At 32.0% G+C, this 20,014-nt stretch overlaps 1 protein-coding gene, 2 long non-coding RNA genes and 1 pseudogene across 7 annotated transcripts in view; all 4 read left to right on the top strand.

The window, feature by feature from the left end:
• The window catches only part of LOC9310788, a 2,892-nt gene extending 1,906 nt beyond the window's left edge, over positions 1-986 (top strand). The window contains exons 2-3 of the mRNA XM_002874675.2: positions 377-766; positions 843-986. Coding sequence (XP_002874721.2) covers positions 377-766; positions 843-986 — 534 coding nt within the window. The remainder of the gene's footprint in view (positions 1-376; positions 767-842) is intronic.
• A 162-nt stretch (positions 987-1,148) lies between these two features.
• Positions 1,149-4,444, top strand: LOC110227607. Of its 5 annotated transcripts, none has more exons than XR_002331302.1 (7): positions 1,149-1,623; positions 2,739-2,795; positions 2,880-2,908; positions 3,132-3,598; positions 3,697-3,824; positions 4,004-4,097; positions 4,190-4,444. It is a non-coding gene; the product is annotated as an uncharacterized LOC110227607 (long non-coding RNA). The 5 variants fall into 5 exon arrangements; XR_002331300.1 differs by lacking the exon at positions 4,004-4,097 and having other exon boundaries at positions 1,153-1,623; positions 3,132-3,198; positions 3,310-3,598; XR_002331299.1 differs by lacking the exon at positions 4,004-4,097 and having other exon boundaries at positions 1,158-1,623; positions 3,132-3,198; positions 3,530-3,598.
• A 3,982-nt stretch (positions 4,445-8,426) lies between these two features.
• Positions 8,427-8,652, top strand: LOC110227606 (annotated as a pseudogene).
• Positions 8,653-16,195: 7,543 nt separating this feature from the next.
• On the top strand, positions 16,196-16,907 carry LOC9310787. Its single transcript, XR_002331303.1, has 2 exons — positions 16,196-16,387; positions 16,567-16,907. It is a non-coding gene; the product is annotated as an uncharacterized LOC9310787 (long non-coding RNA).
• Positions 16,908-20,014: the final 3,107 nt, after the last annotated feature.

Genomic DNA, 20,014 nt, shown 5'->3' with positions numbered 1-20,014 from the left:
CCTTTAAAATACCTTGTAAATTTTTCCCGCCAAAAAATTTCGCAAAAAAAATTGCGGAATCACTTTTCCCGCAAAAAAAATTTTTTGGCGGGAAAATTTTTTGGCGGGAAAAATTTTTACGGGAAAATTTTACAAGGTTTTTTAAAGGTTTTTACAAGTGTTTTGGCGGGAAAATTGCGGGATCACTTTTCCCGCCAAAAAATATTTTGTATTTTGTGGACCTAATTTTGTTTCAAATAAGGGTAAAATGGTCATTAAAAATTAAAAGAGGGCAAACTTAAAAATAGACTCTCAAAGGGGGCATTTTTGAAAAGGGGTATTGAAAAATGAGCATTTTTAACAATTTCTCTATGATTTATTCTCAATGTTTTTTCAGGTTCCACTTCTAAACTTGCCTCTAACAACGACTCCGGAGCTTATCAACAAGATTGAAACTTACCTCAATAAAAACTACACATGTCCTCATCAACAAATAGAGAACTCAAAGACCTCAATTCTTCCTAAGAGTTCTGAGAAACTAAAAGCTATGAATTTCCCAATCTCCATGATCAAAATTGGAACATGGACCCCCGTTGCAATAAACCCTGAAGATATTGTGGCAAAATTCTATTTTGCAAAGAAGAAACTTATATGGGAGTTTCTCTTCGGAGAAGAAGAAACTAACATGCCAAGGCTGAAGAGAAAGATCGAGATTCAATGGAATGATGTCTCATCTTTTGAAGAGAGTATTTATACACATGATGAAACTGGAATCCTCAAAATCGAGGTACTAAACATACTCATGTACATTTTGTAATTAGTTACGAGCCTTGATTAATGACCTTTGAAATGTTTATTTGCAGTTGAGAAAACGTCCAACATTCTTCATAGAGACTAATCCACAGGCAGGAAAACACACTCAATGGAAACAGTTGGATCGCGATTTCACCGACTTCTACTTGCAGGTTTCTAGCTTTAACTTGGATCATTTTTTTTGCTTTGAGTAACTACAAGAAATATGAGCTTCGGTAGCACTCCTTTGTAGCGCTAATTTACGAACTGCTACTAAAAGTTCCAAAATCGGATGGCAAGTATTTCGCAGCACTATATTAACGCTAGGATATAGTTTTCAACTTTTCATTAAACGGGGACTTAACTCAGTATTATAGCGGGGAAAGGTATAATTTTGGAGGCAAAAATTTTGGGTTTTTCTCCCCCAACCAAAAAAGTCTCGATTTACACTTAGCTCCAACAAAAAAGAAAAAAAAGCTTTCTCCAAAATTTCAATTCAATCTCAAAGTGTTTGTGAAATCTGAATACCCATTATTGCATGAACTCTCGATTGCCATTGAAGAAATTTCGATTATCAGCACCACAATCTCCATCGATTCTCCACTATCCGTCTCTGTATTTCTCCTTCTTTCTCTGCGGTTGTTTCTCAGATCCGCCACCGTCTCTCTCCTCCGTCGCCATATCTCTCCGTCTCTATCTCTCTTCGACTCCGTCTCTGTATCTGTCTCAATAGCTCAGGCGATCTAAGTCTCATTAGCCTCGAACTCAGTAGCTTCTCTGTCTCAATAGATCCGTTTCTCTCCTTGTCTGTCTCAGTAGCTTCGAAACCAGCTGATCTCATCCACCTGAAAGGTATACGACATTCAATTGGGTAATTTTAGTTCTTGACTATTTACTAGTTCTTAATTTTAGTTATGAACTAATCAATCTTCTCAAAGATACTAATTTTTAGGAATTGATGTTTCTTTGTAAGTCATTGAAGTTCCCAATCTGATTTTGTGTCTGTAATATCTGGGTTTATAAATTTCAATGCTTCTACGAACCCAATGCTCGTTGCCACCATCCATGCCTTGCTCGTGGAACTCATCTCAAGCTGTTTGAACAATTCACAAGAAACTGCTTTGTTTTGATTTTGTTTTTAGCTTTGAAGTTTGTGGAATTTGCTAATGAAAGATAATGGGAATTAGCTGTTTATTACTTTACTCATGCTCTTGTTCTTATGTACGATATGATAATTGGTATTGTCGTTTTTGATATGGGAACATATTGTCTTTTTTTCTTTTTGGATGTTAGTCAATAATTGAGTTTTCTAAGTTGCAACGTTTCATGACTTGTGATGTTTCGGTCTGTGTTGTTTCACTCACGAGTCACTAAGTATGAAGAGACACAAGTCACTGTATTGTTGTGTCTATTTGTTTTCCATATATAAACCAAAGTTAGTCTTGATGTAAATAACAAGTGTCGGAGATATATAAAAGTTTCAGTTTTACTTCTTGTCTTGTTTAGAAAGAGAAGAGACAATGGTCTCTTACTCTGTTTCTTCCTCCTCTCATCAATATTATAACAAAACATTGTTCAATTGTTCATAAGTATGGGTGTTCGATTTTGATACATAAAGGTAAAATATATGTATGGGTGTTCGTTATTCTCAATGATTCAGTTTGTGTTTCATCTGTTTTTGTTGTTTTTGAAGTAATTGGGTTTTGGATTTTTGTTTGTTGATTTGAATCGTGTTTCTTTCTTATGTGAGCTTGGGTGTTCGACTTTCAATCAGTGTTTTCGATTGATTTTTTTGTCTGAGTTTAGACTCTATTTTTTCTGTATCTTGAGATAATGCTTAGTGTGAAAAAGTTTATTGCTCTCGTATATGCTAATTTGGTTTCCTAGCTCTTGTCTCTAGTCCTTACCGGTCGATGCCACTGCTCTCATGATTATTGATGTCTCATGTTTCTTTTTCTGATGTGTAGTTGGATTTGTGGATCTGTAGTTGCCGCTCTGTAGCTGTTCAGTACAAGAACTACAAGGTATTTACGGCTTTGTAGCTGTTCAATTAAAGATGAGTTATGTTGTAATGATTCTGATAATCCATGTCGTTCTTTTGTTTGCAGAATCTTGATTCCTAATCTTCAAACTTCTTGTCCGTTCCTACCTTGTTCTTTTACTTGTTTAAGATATTATTTCTTTACTTTTTGTTATACATTTTGTGTCTGATGTGAGTATTCGATACAAATGAGAACAGGTCCTTGCAAGTGATTCTTGCCTAAGAATGCTCTAGTTATTAACATTTTCCAGGATAGGATTTGTGTTGGTGATAATAGCTGGAAGCTAAACTAGTCTAACCTTTTTTTTGCTGTTTTAAGACCACAAGAAGGAGAAACTCTCTGGCAACTTGCACAGAACTTTGTGAAGCTTTTCTTGTGCTCAGATGTAAGTAAATAAGTAATATGACATCTCTCTTATAAACAACTTTGACCAATGGCCAATTAATTGATACCTCTCTTGTTGTTACTACTCTTTGTTTCTTTACTTTCTTTCTAGTGTGTTGATGCATGTGAGTTATTTGAGTGTGATCCTTTGAACTTATTATCACAAATTGTATAATTGGTGGTGTGGAGCTATGGTCGTATTGGTGTAATATTGACAAAGCATGTGTTAGGCTTCCAAGATAAGAATCTCATTGAGTATATGTTTATATTTTTTCTTCTGTTGTTCAGTTTCCTAACACAATTGGACTAATTTGATTTTGGTTATTATGCAGAACGGTATGACAAATCACATATGCAAATGATAAGAGTACATATGTATATGCCTTTTTTACTGCAATCAGGTGGAGAGATGAGACCATAAAGCTATATAATCTTTGACAAAATTGAGATTAGTTTTAGCTTCTTTGCGTGAACTCATTCCATTTGTATCTGATTCAAGAGAGATAAAGAAGATAAAGCAACAAGTGAAGTGGTCTTGGAGCTGAGATCATTGGCAAATTCGTCCTTGTATACACAGTCTTCTCAGCAACTGACGCCAAGAGAAACGCCTGTGACTCTCATGTCCCCGTAAGTTACCAGTCCATAGCTCTAGTCGATGTAACATTGGTGCTAATAGCTTCTAAAAACAATTGAAAGGAGTGGACTTTTTAGCAGCCTTAAGTATGCTATAAAGACTGATACTCATGGTTCCACATTGAACTTGTTGCTTATCGACTTGAGTTTTACTTTTCTTGCCTTGTATACAGTGGCCAGTAAGAGTTGCTAAATCTAATTTGATTAGGGTCATCTCACATTATACATGACAGTACTGTCCATATTTAATTGAACATCTTCTCTTAGGTACTGTACTATAGTTCTTAAATCACATATTGGTCATGACTTCAAAACACTGATCTGTTCTCTGATCTTGATGATTTATTTTGTGGTTGTAGTTGACAGAGGACAGTGATTGATGATTCTTTGACAGCAAGTTTCAAAATCATCACATGCACAGACACAGGCAAAGACACCACCAGAGAGACCTCTGTATCACAATTAGGTTTATTATGTTTAGAAACTTTAAGACAATTTTTTTTGTTTATTTTCATGTGTAAGGGGGGTGTATTCAATAAAGGATTTGAAATGATTTGTATTAAAAAGATAAATCCTATGTTATTCAAACATGAATTTTAAAAATCTTTTTAAAATCAAGTGTTATTGGATTAGTGATTTTAAAATCTACAATCAAATCCACTGTTATTGGAAACATTTTAAGTTGTGGATTTGAAATGACTTGAGTGATTTTTGGTGGGATTTCAGAGAACATCTTAGTTGAAAATTCAAATATCCAAATCCCATGGTTTTAGGTGGGATTTGAGAGAGTTTTGATATCAAATTCTCTAATTCACCAAAATTCACCAAAATCATCTCAAAACTCATTAAAACTCAAATCACTCTAAATTCTTTCTTCAATACACCCCCCTAAGACTATTTTGTTGGTAATTAAAATAATTTCTATTTTCATTATAGATTTTTATTTTCGATTTAGAGTTTATTTTATTTATAAAAATATACTGTATTTATAAAAAATAACGTATTTATAAAAAAAATACGGATTTATAAATGACTTTGTGTTTTCTTTTATTACATGCACTTGACTTTGTTTTCTCATGTTACTAATTATATGTTATCTCTTGGCAAAAATATATTAAACACAAAAACACATACTTAAAACATTTTAATTGGAAAAAATTGAATTAATTATTTTAAGGCATGTACTTTAGGTTTCAAGTTAAATGATTTCTAAGATTTTTAAGATTTTTTAAATGATTTTCGAATTTTGGAATAAAAAGTTAAAAAAAAAATGAAATATAAACAAATATAACCAAATATCTCAAAAAGACATAAATATTTAATTATAATATTAATAATTATATAAATAATAACAAAATTATAATTTTAAAGAGTTTAGGGTATAGGGTTTAGGGTTTAGGGTATAGGGTTTAGGGTATGAAATGTATGGTTTAGGTTTTTGGATTATATTTGTTTGAAATAGTAATAATATTAATTATAACAAATAATAACATAAAAAAAAATTCATTTTTAAAAATAGTTTAGGGTTTAGGGTTTAGGATTTAGGGTTTAGGGTTTAGTTTTAGGGTTTAGGGTTTAGTGTTTTAAATAGTAGCTAATATTAATGATATAAAGTATACTATTATAACATAAATGAATTCTTTCATTTTATTAACTAGGTTATTAACCCCCGCTACGCGGGGGTTTGTTGTTATCAATTGATTTAATATTTTTTTGGTTTTAGTATTTGTTTAATTAGCTATACATTAAAATTACTAATACAAAAATACTATAATGTTTATTATTTATTCTATTTAACATAAATGTTCTTATTTATATTTTTAGTATCATTTACGTTATTTAAAATTTTGTTTTAATAAGAAAAAAAGTTTATAAGGTAAAATCTTATTATATAAAGTATGGTCTTCAAAGTTAATAACTCATATTATGATCGTGACACGTGGCCAATCTATCGATCTTAGATTTTGACACATGTAAAACAAAAATTTCATTTATAAAATAAAAAGAAGATAATTGAAAGTAATTACAAATTTAAATAATTTAAAAAATGTAAAAGATAATTATAATAATAATTTTAAATAATTCATATTTTTATAAAAAAAAATTTAAAAATGTCAAAAGATAATAATAAGGAAATTATACGTTTTCTATATTTCAATTAAACAAGAAAAAAATAAGGCAAATTTATTAAAAAGGAAACATACATTATTATATATTAATTTAAAATTTTGATATTATTTATCTCAATTTCTTTTCCAATTAGAAATATGTGATGATTTAGTTAAACTAATCCTCATATTATTTATTTGAGTTTATTTTTTCAATTAGAAATATTTGAGATCAATTTTTTTTTCCTTTTTGTACTATTTTTTTACTTAACTGTTTTTTTTTTTTGCTCTTCAATTATGATTGTAGTATAGTTAGATTGTTCATTTCAATTTTTCTTTTCATATTTAAATTAACAAAGATTCATATATTATCGTGTTTATAATTTTTTATTTTTAGTTTCACTGTTGTATCTTTGAATTATTTATTTTGGTTTCTACGTTCAGTTTAAATTATATAAGATTTATAATATATCATAGTTTTAATGATTTTAGATAGCGACATGTGTCATGAATTAAATTACAAATTTACATTATTTATATCAATATAATTTCCTAATTAGAAATATGTGATGATTTTAAGTAAAGTGTTATATTGTTTTATTTGAAATTCTTGAATATGCAAGAAACATATATGCTTCTTTTTTTTTTTGATATTTTGAATTTAATTATACTATTTCAAAATAGTTTATTTCAATTTCTATGTTCATATTTGAATTATATAAGATTCGTATATCATCGTGCTTATAATTTTTTGAATTTATTAATTTTTATTGATTGATCATAAAGTTATTGCAATTGAGTATGTAGGATTCGAACCTGCAACGTTAGCTTGGAAGGCAAAAGAATTTAGTCGCTTTATCATATTTATATTTTTAACGTGTCTAATTAAACACCACTTTGATTTAATTTACCAACTTTATGATGAATATTTTATGATTTAAGGCAAAAGTGAAAAAGTAAATATTATTTTTACTTTTGAAAGAAAATTTCTACTTACAACGTTATTAATTAATTTTTTGTTAAATTTAATTTTAATTTTTAAACAAATAAACCCGTCCATCGGACGGGTCCTTATCTAGTTTAGTATAAAATATATTACAAATATGATGTGTCATTATCTCTTACTTTTTTATACTATTAAAGATTTTGCTATTAGGAAAATAATTATAATATTTTGACAATGGCCTCATTCATCCTAAAAGATCATCAGAGCATCTCTTATACAAAAATGGCTCATCCCAACACAATGAGAAACCTCGCCATCAAGTTTCAGCTACATATGAACAAAACGTTACCATAAAGAGGTCATGTCATTACTGTTTTCTCACTTTCTTTCCATATTTAATAATCCAAGTTTGTCTTATGGAGTTATGGTGTCAACCGCGTTTCTCTCTTTCTCTTTCACTTTTTTACTTGGAGATCAACCCTCTTTGTTACCTAATTATGACGCCAATTGTTCATAATGCAAGGAAACTGATCTCATCAATTAAATTTATTATCTTTCTTACGTCTTCCTAATTCATGTTTTTGATTGAAATTGGTATGCTAAGAAGAACAACTTTTTCGATTATTTCAACACAAGTCTTCATATCTTTTTTCTGGTTAGATATCATCCAACTGAAGAAATATACAACCTAAGTTTCAAAAAAGAACCACGCAATAAGTTACCTCATTAGCCATAGACATCTTTCACAATATTGGCTTAGACACTTTTCCCAAGAGAGCTTCCTTGCACGGTCTTAGATGTATGTTTCTCAAGTCTCACCGCAACCACCACTTTCCTAGATTTATTGTTGTATGAGGACTAACTTTGACGACTTTCTCATTTTGGTATACGCAAATTCACTATTGTTCTTTGTCTATCTTCACTATATTGGTTAGTGTAGCTCTTCTAAATATAAGATTCTATACAGAAGTGTACTCATAAGCTTATCTATACTTTATTTTTAACAATTCATATTTTTCTCATTATTTTCAATAATATGAATTTCCGTCTTCACAATTTTTTCCATAAAGCTATCACTCTTTCTATCTTTTTGCAAGCACTCATTTCCTTTGTTTCATTCTCTATTTCATTAGCACATCTACCATTCACAAACTTAGCCGGACTCTTTCGATACTACTCTCACCAAAACAATAAAAACTACTCTCAGTCTCAAATGACAAACAATCTAACAAACAGAAGTATAATATACATATTAGGTGGTGGTGCAGATATGCAAGTAACAAAGTTGTTGATTTCTATGGGATATAGCATCTCGGAAGGAGGAAAGTTAGATCCATTAGATGTGGATGTAATGCCGAGTGAATCACACACAAAAACAAACGATCGTAACAATCGATGATGAGAGTAAAAAAAAAATATAACTTGTGAGTATATTAAATTATGAGTATGAGAGAAAAAAAAATAGAAGTCCAAATGCTACAAGTGGCAAAAGCGATAAAAAAAATTTTAATATGGGCCATTAAAAGTATTAGACTGTGGGCTTCTAACTCAAAACCAATTGGCTATGAGTGGAGAAACTCATATCTTATATATACCACTTAAGATCCTATTCAACTTCCAGTGTGGGATATTATTATCCCTAATACGTCCGCTAGAGATGATGGCTCTTTTAGCCATTGATCTCGATATGTTCGGGCATTGATCGGCGGACCAATTATTTAGTTGGGCCGATGTAGATTGGGTTGAGCATGTGCAGATCGAGCTCTGATACCATATTAGACTTTGGGCTTTGAACTCAAAACCAATTGGCTATGAGTGGAGAGGTCCATAACTTATATATACTACTTAAAATTCTACTCAACTTCCAGTGTGGGCTATTGTTATCCCTAATAAAGAGTAGTAAGCAACCCTAGCTGTTACCGACGATTCAAAATATACAATTTAAAAATTATGATAGAATAGGATGCCTCCGGTTATTATTTATAATGAAAAGATCTAGGGTTAATCGAATATAGTTTTTGTTAATACTCTTTTTTTTTTTTGTTGGAAAATAAGAAACTTAGCAAAATAAGAATATAAGTTTAATGTATTCCACATATTGTTTTTCAAAAATTTACATTTATTTTTTTCTATATATTGCTTTTATTTACTTCCATATGTTGTTTTTTAAACATTTACATTTCTATTATTTTCATATATATTTATTTATATATATATTTATTTCTTTTTTCATAAATATTTTACTGTATAAAATATTATAATTTAATAATGTTAATTAACGATGAGTAATTGCGATTGGTCGTTTAGAAAATATGAAAATATAATCAAATTTGTGAGACTAATATAAATTATTTTATGTATTAAAATTACAAAATTTATATACATCTTGCTTCAATATACTGTCATATTTCTTCCTATCTATAAATACTTTTAAAATAAAAATCATAAATTTTTAAAATATCATTCAATGAGATAGCTATTGTGATTAAATGGCTATTGTTATTGAAAATGAAGTTACTAATAAATGTAGTGAGACTAAAAATAAATTCTGTATTTTCGTTTAAATTGTATAAACTTAAAAAAATATATAATTTATATTATGATAATTTTTATATCATGTATTTTGTCATGACAAAATATTTAGAAAATTTTCCATATTTTCGAATATTTCTTTTATTTCCATATGTTGCTTTTTCCAATTTACAAAAATCTAAAAAAAATAGAAAATAATAGTAATTTCAAAAACGTTAACTAATGATATGTCAAACAGCGATTGGTGGTTTAAAATTCCACGTGGACTGCCTCAGAAGCTTATAGCCTCGACTTTCAGATATTATTACAAAAACAAAATTTATATGTCTTTTTTTTTTTTTGACATCAACAAAATTTATATGTCTTTTGTGTGAATATATATATATATTCTCCTTTCTACCAAGATATTGTTTATAAATTCATAAATTTAAATTCGTTAATAAAGATATTTTTGCATATTTTAATAATTAAATTTACATTTTTTATTTCCGTATGTTATATTTTCAAAAGTTTACATATCTCTTCTTTCAATATATATATTATTTTCCATATAATAAATATCTTAATATAGAAAATTTGTAAAACTTAGAAAAGTTAATTAATGAGATGGAAAAAAATGTTAATTAGCAAGATGGCCAACCGAGATTGGTCGTTTAAAATCCTATGTGGAGGTTCTCATAGGCTTATAGCCTCGAGTTTTATATAGTATAGATATATATTCTCCTTTCTACCAAGATATTGTTTATAAATTCATAAATTTAAATTCGTTAATAAAGATATTTTTTGCATATTTTAATAATTAAATTTTTCATTTTTTATTTCCGTATGTTATATTTTCAAAAGTTTACGTATCTCTTCTTTCCATATATATTTTATTTTCCATATAATAAATATCTTAATATAAAAAATTTGTAAAACTTAGAAAAGTTAATTAATGAGATGGTAAAAAATGTTAATTAGCAAGATGACCAACTGCGATTGGTCGTTTAAAATCCTAGGTGGACGGTCTCAGAGGCTTATAGCCTCGACTTTTATATTGTATAGATTATAACATCATTAATGTGTTTCAACAATATGATTTACACAATAAGAAGATTAGTGTACATGTATTCTAAGGCAATCATATGTGTTACCTTCAAATTTCTAAAAACGTTGCAAAATTTTTTTTTTTTAATTGTGAAAAATTATATAATCATGTAAATAACTCATAAACATATTAATTCTTCAATATATAATTTTTTAAAAATTATATAAATAGTTAAAACACATTTTTATGTCTATAAACAAAATTAGTCAATCATCATGTTTCACTCGGATTGCTGATGTGGCGAGATCTCAGCCATTCATCGGATCTAATACATGATCAATTTACCTAAACCAATCAATAAGTAATACTCGGATACATGACGTGGCGAAATCTCATCCTTTCATAAGGCTTTGGCGGCTGTTGTTTAATGAAATCTCATCCGTTCATCGCCCAACAAAGGCTTTGGCGTCCGCTCTCTTCATCCTTTCATCTTTTCATCGCCTCGACTGAGAACAAAATTCAGAACAAAATTAATTCAGATTAGGTCTTCTCTTGGCTGATTCAGGAAAAAATTCTCTCATCCTACTTATTAGAGTATGGTTTATCATAAACCATAATTGAGTCTGTAAACCAGATTAAACCGGGATTATATTGATATATAATCGAGTCTGTAATGTTCAGATTAATCAAGTGAAATAAACGAAATTTTGTTATCTTCTTCGTAACAAACTCTTCCTCTTGTAACATGGTATCAGAGCATGAATGGTGAATCATTCATACGATTCTTGACCTAGATTTGATTCTTTTCTTCTTATTTTCGATCAATTTCTTCGGTTTGTTTGCCGAGAGATTGTTGTATCGATCAAAATTTCAACAAAAACTTCCTTCGTCGTGAAATTGGAGCTTCTCCGATGGCGCCAGGACGTAAACTCACTCGTCGCACGATTCACGTACCTGTTTCGGCTCGTAAATCGGCAAATCGCGATGATTCTTCACCGGAAGGTTCGCCTGAACCTCGTACTCGTACTCGTACTCGTAAACCAGTTGTTGAATCACATGACAGTATACATTCGCCTTATTATCTTACGCATAGTGATAATCCTGGAGTTTCTATTATCTCTGAAGTGTTTGATGGAACAAATTATGATGATTGCAAATTGCGATCAAGATTGCTTTAGACGCAAAGAATAAGTTTGTTTTCATTGATGGATCTGTCCCACGACCGCCTGAATCGGATCGTTTATTCCGGATTTGGTCCTGATGTAACAGTTTAGTGAAGTCTTGGCTATTGAACTCAGTTTTGAAACCGATCTACAAAAGTATTCTTCGTTTTGATAATGCATCAGAGATATGGAATGATCTATTGACTCGTTATCGTATTACTAATCTTCCGAGATCATATCATTTATCTCAACAGATTTGGTCTCTGCAACAGGGTACTATGGATCTTGCTACTTACTATACGATTTTGAGAACTTTGTGGAATGAACTTGATGGTTCTGATTGTGTGACTTTGTGTAACATTGTGATTGTTGCAAGGCTGTGGATAAGAAAGCAGATCATGCTCGTGTGATTAAGTTTTTGGCAAGCTTGAATGAATCCTATTCTGTCATAAGGACTCAAATCATTATGAAGAAACATGTTCCATCCTTGGCTGAGGTTTACAATCTTTTGGATCAAGATCACAATCAGAGGAGTTTTACACCGGTTCCAACCAATGCTGTTGCTTTCCATGTTTCTGCACCAGATTCAATTTAACCGTCTGTCAATGCTACATACAACAATGCCAAACCACAGAAAATCATTTGCACTCATTGTGGATACACAGGACATACCATTGACCGCTGTTACAAGATCCATGGCTACCCATTAGGCTTTAAACATAAACACAAGAATCAGTCAGACAAGGGCTCTTCTTCAGAAAAGAATGTCACAACTATTAAGCCGGTTGTTGCTCAGTTGGCTATGACAGAGACTACTACAAATGATCTTATTAATGGTTTGACTAAGGTTCTTACTAAAGATCAGATTAATGGAGTTGTGGCATACTTCAATTCTCAGATTCAGACACCTTCAGTTGCTTCTACTTCTGGTGCTACTATCACTGCTTTACCTGGTATAGCTTTCTCTTCTTCTACTATTGGTTTTGTTGGTATTTTAAGAGCTACTGGAAATGTTTTATCCTCTGAATCTTGGATAATAGACAGTGGAGCAACTCATCATGTTTGTCATGATAAGAGTTTGTTTCTGAATTTGTCTGAAACAATGAATAATTCTGTAACCTTACCTACTGGTTTTGGAGTTAAGATCACAGGTATAGGTACAGTTCAGTTGAATGAGTTTCTCATCTTGAATAATGTGCTTTATATTCCGGATTTTCGACTAAATCTTCTGAGTATCAGTCAGCTGACAAAGGATTTGGGGTACAGAGTAACATTTGATGAGGATTCTTGCATAATACAGGATCATATCAAGGGGCTGATGATTGGTAAAGGTGAACAAATCTCTAACTTATATGTTCTGGATGTGCAGAGTATTAAAGATTTAACAGACCAGAAGAGAACTTTTTCTACAAATATTGTTGTTGACTCTAGTCTTTGGCATAGTAGACTAGGTCATCCGTCTGTAGCTACTTCCACTATAGTTACTGATGTACTTGGATTCAATCAAAGAAATAAAAGATCTTTTCATTGCAATGTTTGTCCTCTTGCAAAACAGAAGCATCTCCCGTTTCCCTCAAAGAATAATGTCTGTGAATCTGCTTTTGATCTTGTTCATATTGATATCTGGGGTCCATTTAATGTGCCTACACCAGATGGATATCGGTATTTCTTGACCATAGTAGATGATCATACACGGGTTACTTGGTTGTATCTCTTGAAGAATAAAAGTGAAGTGTTGACTATCTTTCCAGATTTTCTGAAGATGGTGGAGACTCAGTATAAAACACAAGTTAAAGGTGTGAGATCAGACAATGCTCCAGAGTTGAAGTTTGTGGAGCTATTCAAAGCTAAAGGTATCTTACATTACTTTTCTTGTCCAGAAACACCAGAGCAGAACTTAGTACTGGAAAGAAAACATCAGCACATATTAAATGTTACAAGATCTCTTATGTTTCAAGCTCAAGTTCCTATTGAATATTGGGGAGAGTGTGTTTTGACTGCAGTCTTCCTGATCAATCGACTACCTACACCTCTTCTTAAAGACAAGTCTCCATTTGAAGTTCTTACTCATAAGGTTCCTGATTTCAGTGGATTACGTGTGTTTGGCTGTCTTTGTTATAGCTCAACGTCTACTAAAAACAAGAACAAATTTCAACCAAGAGCTAAGGCGTGTGTATTTCTTGGATATCCACCAGGGGTTAAAGGTTATAGACTTCTGGATTTGGAAACCAATGACATATACATATCACGCAATGTGGTGTTTCATGAGGATATATTTCCATTTGCTAAAGGTGAGTCTACTGTTCTGCAAGATTTCTTTTCACCTTCTGCAGAAGCTATTGTTGAGGATAATACTGTTGATTCTACTGATAGTCCTGAGTTGTGAGTGAGACTCCTAAAGTTGTGACTGATACAGCTAGCAGTTCTACTCCTATTAATAACACTATTTCTCAGAAAGGTGATCGCAGAACAAGTAAAACTCCAGCTTATCTGCAAGACTATTACTGTAATCTATCTACTAATGGGGTTCATCATCCTATTTCTGATTTTCTGAGCTATGATGGTTTATCCCCACCATATAGAGCCTACATTTATTCTGTTACTAAATATGCAGAGCCGATATCTTTTGCTCAAGCCAGAAAATTAGATGATTGGTTAAACGCAATGAATGAAGAATTAAAAGCCTTGGAGGGTACTGCAACGTGGGAGATTTGTTCTTTACCCTCAGGTATGCATTCTATAGGTTGTCGCTGGGTTTATAAAGTCAAGTTAAACGCTGATGGAAGTTTAGAGCGTTACAAGGCACGGTTGGTTGCCAAAGGTTATACACAGCAAGAGGGAGTTGACTTTGTTGATACTTTTTCACCTGTTTCAAAAATGACAACAGTCAAGACCTTATTGGCAGTTGCAGCAGCAAAGAAGTGGAGTTTACAACAGTTGGACATCTCAAGTGCTTTTCTTAATGGTGATCTAGAAGAGGAAATATATATGACTCTTCCACCTGGATACACTGCAAAGGATGGTGAAGCTCTTCCACCTAATGTAGTTTGTAAGTTGAAAAAGTCACTATAAGGTTTAAAACAAGCCTCAAGACAGTGGTTTCTTAAATTTAGTACCACATTAATGTCTCTGGGATTTCAAAAATCACAGGCTGATCACACTTTGTTTGTGAGAAATGTGAATGGGAAGTATGTTGCAGTGCTTGTATATGTTGATGATATTATCATTGCCAGTAATGATGATACAGAAGTCAGTCAGCTCAAAGAGGATTTGCAGAAAGCTTTTAAGCTACGAGATTTAGGCTCAGTCAAGTATTTCCTGGGCTTGGAGATAGCTCGCAATGCTTCAGGAATCTCTGTTTGTCAACGGAAATATGCGTTGGGTTTACTTGAAGAAATAGGTTTACTAGCATGTAAACCATCCAGTATACCTATGGAGCCAAGTCTGAAATTGGTTTCAGATGGAGATGAACCACCGATGAAAGACCCTGCAGCTTACAGACGCTTAGTGGGGAAAATGATGTATCTTACAATCACAAGGCCTGATATTACATATGCAGTGAACAGACTTTGTCAATTTACTGCAGCTCCTAAGGAATCTCACATGCAAGCAGCCTGCAAAGTCTTGCATTATGTCAAAGGTACGATTGGTACTGGTCTCTTTTATTCTGCAGACTGTAACCTGATCCTACAGGCTTATACTGATGCGGATTGGGCATCATGTCGTGATTCAAGGAGGTCTACCTCTGGTTTTTGTATGTTTCTGGGAGAATCATTAATCTCTTGGAAGTCTAAGAAACAACCGACTACATCACATTCTTCAGCTGAGTCTGAGTATCGAGCTATGGAGTTTGCAGTAAGAGATGTAGCTTGGCTTGTTAACCTTCTCAGAGAGTTTCAGGCGCCTCAAACCAAATCGGTACCATTCTTCTGTGATATAACAGCAGCTATTCATATTGCTAATAATGTTGTGTTTCATGAACGCACAAAACATGTGGAACTGGACTGCCACATTGTTCGAGACAAGGTCATCAGTGGCTTGATTAAGACTCTTCATGTCAAAAAAGATCAACAAATTGCAGACGTGTTCACCAAGCCTCTGTTTCCAGCTCATTTCAAGACTCTTATTGGCAAGATGGCACTTCATTCTATATACTTGCCATCTTGAGGGAGGCTATTAGAGTATGGTTTATCATAAACCATAATTGAGTCTGTAAACCGGATTAAACCGGGATTATCTTGATATATAATCGAGTCTGTAATGTTCAGATTAATCAAGTGAAATAAACGAAATTCTGTTATCTTCTTCGTAACAAACTCTTCCTCTTGTAACACTACTTCTTCTACTTCTTCAAACCTAAAATTCATTGCCATCTCCGACTCGAATCTGAGAGAACCAAAGAAGAAGACGAAGAAGAAGAATGGTCTGTCGAAGGTACCATTATAAGAGTTTATTTGTTTATTTGAAAGAAAATTGTTTATTTGTTTCTTTTGATACCATTATAAGAGTTTTGTTCAACTGAATCTAACAATTGTTTATTTGTTTGACAGTAAAAACCCAAGCTTCGCCTGAGACAAACATCAACAAACATCACCTTTGGGGTTTGTAGATAAAGGAAGTTTGGTGTGGCGAAAGAAGAGATCGATGGCTCTGATGCGAAGCTAGACAATGAGGAGCTTGGGCGACTCAAGGAGGTTAATATTGACGAAGCTTCGGCGCGTCGTCATGTTCGTGATTCCTTGAAAGATGTCCAGCTTAATCTCGATCATATCCTCTTCAAGGTAGATTTTTAAACATCCGAAATTGAATGAATCGGTAGATTGTTATGTCTTTTTGTTTGTTTGTCCTTTCCAATTGAAGTGAGTATTAGAAAGGTTGAGACTTTAGACCAATCTGCTTCAACTTTGTTTGAGATGTGTGGTTTTTTTATTAAAAGTGTTGGTTTTTCGTGATGTTGCAGACACCAGAGACTGGGATTAAGACAAAGGAGGTAAAAAAAGACAAGGATTTGGTTTTAATTCAATTTTTCTTTAATCAAAGTTAGTTTATAGCTTGAAGCAACTGTAAAAGAAGACAAGGAATGGCGTTGGCTGTTAAATGGTATGAGTTGGAGATCTACTAGAGCTGCCTCGGTTTCTTTATGACTTGGTTTGGTGAAGAAATGTACTTGCGTTTTTTTTCTTTATGACTTGGTTGGTGATTCAAGCCTTCTTTGTATCTTTTGGGTATTTGATAGAATGATTCTTTGTAAAATGTATGTTTTATATAATATTAATTTTATTTATGAATCAATTTGCAATCTATGTTTTGTGCAATATAGGTTTCAAATAATTGAAATATAGCACATAATAATATACATTACAGCAGCATTAAAAAGCATTAACAAAATGTCACGAAACAATATCCACCAGCACATATAATGTGTTATCATTACAAGTTAGACATCACAAAAAGTTTGCTATAAAAACAAACATAATAGCACGAGTGAAGCGCTAGTTAATAATATCCACCAGCAGATATAGTGTGTTATCATTACAAGTTACACAACACGAAATATTTGTTATTAAAAATAACATAATAGCAAAAATAAAGCGCTAGTTAAGAATATTAAATAGCTGAGTAATAGCGCTATAATAGGTCAATTTATCATAGCGCGTAAAAACTGCTACGGTAGGAGGGGGTCTACCGTAGCTCTTCATTATACAGCGTTTGTAGTTTCGCTACGAAATCCCTTTAGTAGCAGTTTCCGTGTGTTACCGATGCTTATTTTTCTTGTAGTGATACAACAATTTTTTTTATAATATATACGTATTAATTAGTGTAATTTCCAGATCTCTATTAGCAGCTTCCAACTATTACATCGGAACTATAAAACAAGTCTGATTTGTTCAGATTGTTTTTTTAATGTGTATACTAGTTAGGCATTACGAACTATCGTTTTATTACCCATTAATCAAGTTTGAAATCTGTAGATAAATGCATATTTTCGGAAATTAAGAAAACCGTGACAAGAGTTAGAATTTTCTTTTTAAGAAAAATATCGAAATATATAAGACCTAGAAACCTTTCACTTTGATATCCATGTATAATATAAAATCGAACGTAATTGACCAGAAAAGGAACAAATGAAACGTAATTTTTTTACTTTTAAACTCATATTTTTGAATCTTTGTTTCATATTCTATAGTAACTGACCAGAAAAGGAAAAGAATCATGGCATATATAAAAGTACTTAACATATTCTATAGTAAAGATATTTGAGCCCAGCCCAACATAATCTTGGTTAGGCCTGTGCATAAAATCCGAAATCCAAAAACCGATCCAAAACCGATCCAAAAAATCCGGCTCCGAATCCGAACCGAATAGTCACAAAACCCGAACGGATAATGAATTCTCCTATCTGAATTATCCGAACCGAAAACCGAAAGGATATCCGAAATCCGAAAATAAAATTATATATCCAAAAATATTAGTTATATTTAGCTATAATTTTATAACAAATAATAAAAATATCATAAATAACCTAGATATCGGAAAGTTTTTAGTTATATTTGTTAAATTATACATATTTTTGGAAAACATAGCAAAATTTTAGTAAGATTAAAACTATTTTTTATTTAAATTGAACATTTTTTTAGTTTTTTTTCCTCGCAAACCGATCCAAAATTAATCCGAAACTGATCCGAATCCGACACTATCCGAACCGAACCCGATCCGAATAGTCATAAAATCCGAACGGATAATAAAATCTCCTACCCGAATTATCCGAATCCGAATAAATCCGAACCGAATCCGATCCGAAATCCGAATGCTCAGGCCTAATCTTGGTAAAAAAAAAATGTTAAAAATATATGGGGCAAATTTTTTTTTTCTAGACCTTTATTTGGTTTTGAATGCAAAAGTAGACCATATATTCAATATTTGAGAAACGTGCTCACTAAAGGTACTGAAATTACAGTTGACTCTCTTACGACCAAACAAAAAATAGAAGCCGAAATGACAGATGTAACCCGAAGATTTCGTAAAGGTTGATTACAAATTACGTCAACATGAAGACATATCAAGAAGTCTTACTCCTTAATTATAGTTTAGTAAAAATATTGTATAATTAATAATATTTACAAAAAAATTATAAAAAAAAGAAATTGGTGGTTTCAACACATCCCTAAAAATAATTGAACAGGTGGAGAAATTATCAATCGGTGGTAGCTAAAAATCACCAAAAATAATTTAAACACAACAAATAACCAAAAAATAGACTTCGATACTACCTTATTCACAGTTTGGAAGCGCAGATACCAACTAGGCCTCGGCAAAATACCCGGAACCGAATACCCGAACCGAAAAACCCGAACAATACCCAAACCGAACCCGAACCCAATTTTTAAAAATACCCGAATAGGTCCTAACTTCCTACCCGAAAAAAACTCGAACCGAACCCGAACCGAATCCAATACCCGAATGTACCCGAATGTACCCGAATACAAATATACACCTATAAATATTATTTATATTTATATTTATAATACCCGAAATACCTAAAATTACAATCATAAATCCGAATATATTAGGTATTTTAGATATTTTTGGTTATATTTGGGTAAAAAGTAACCATTGTATTTTCGATAAATCGAGTATTTCGGTTAGTTTGGGTATATATGAGTTAAAAACCCGAACCCGACCCGAACCCGAAAATATTTCGGGTATTTTTGGTTATTTTCGGATATTTTGTTTTTTTTATTAAAATACCCGAACCGACCCAAACCCGAACCGAACCCGAACCAAATTTTTAGAATACCCGAATGGGTCTTGACCCCCTACCCGAATAGACCCGATACCCGAAAAAAAAGAACCGAACCCGAACGGGTACCCGAATGCCCAGGCCTAATACCAACCATTAAACATTCACAATATAAACTCAACTCTTTACTAATTATTGATGGACCTTTTGATCATTAATAAATATTAATACCAAGATTCAATGAGAATTTATCACACTAAAATATCAAATTAATCTTTCCAATATTTTCTTATAGATTATCGACGTAAAAATTGGAACACTAAAAAAACTCATAGATTCATAAAGAAAAACAAAAAAAATATTATGCTTACAATATATATTAGGACATGTTGATCAATTGAACAATATCCAAAATTTTTGATCGATTCACGTCATAATTTTTACAAATCCAACCTACAAGACATAGAGGTGTCAAAATGAGCTCGCAACTCATGAGCTGGTTCAGCTCAGCTCGATTTTTCATGAGCACGAGCTCTGTTTTTAGGCTCATTTAATAAATGAGTTATGTGATCGAGCTTTTTTCAGATCGCGAGTTATATGAGCGAGCTTTAATGAACATGAGCTAGCTCATGAGCTCGACTTTTTTTAGAAATATATATATTTATAT

The sequence above is a fragment of the Arabidopsis lyrata genome (assembly GCF_000004255.2).
Source record: "Arabidopsis lyrata subsp. lyrata unplaced genomic scaffold ARALYscaffold_6, whole genome shotgun sequence".
Classification (NCBI taxonomy): Eukaryota; Viridiplantae; Streptophyta; class Magnoliopsida; order Brassicales; family Brassicaceae; genus Arabidopsis; species Arabidopsis lyrata.
This window is presented reverse-complemented; position numbering and strand designations above follow the sequence as displayed.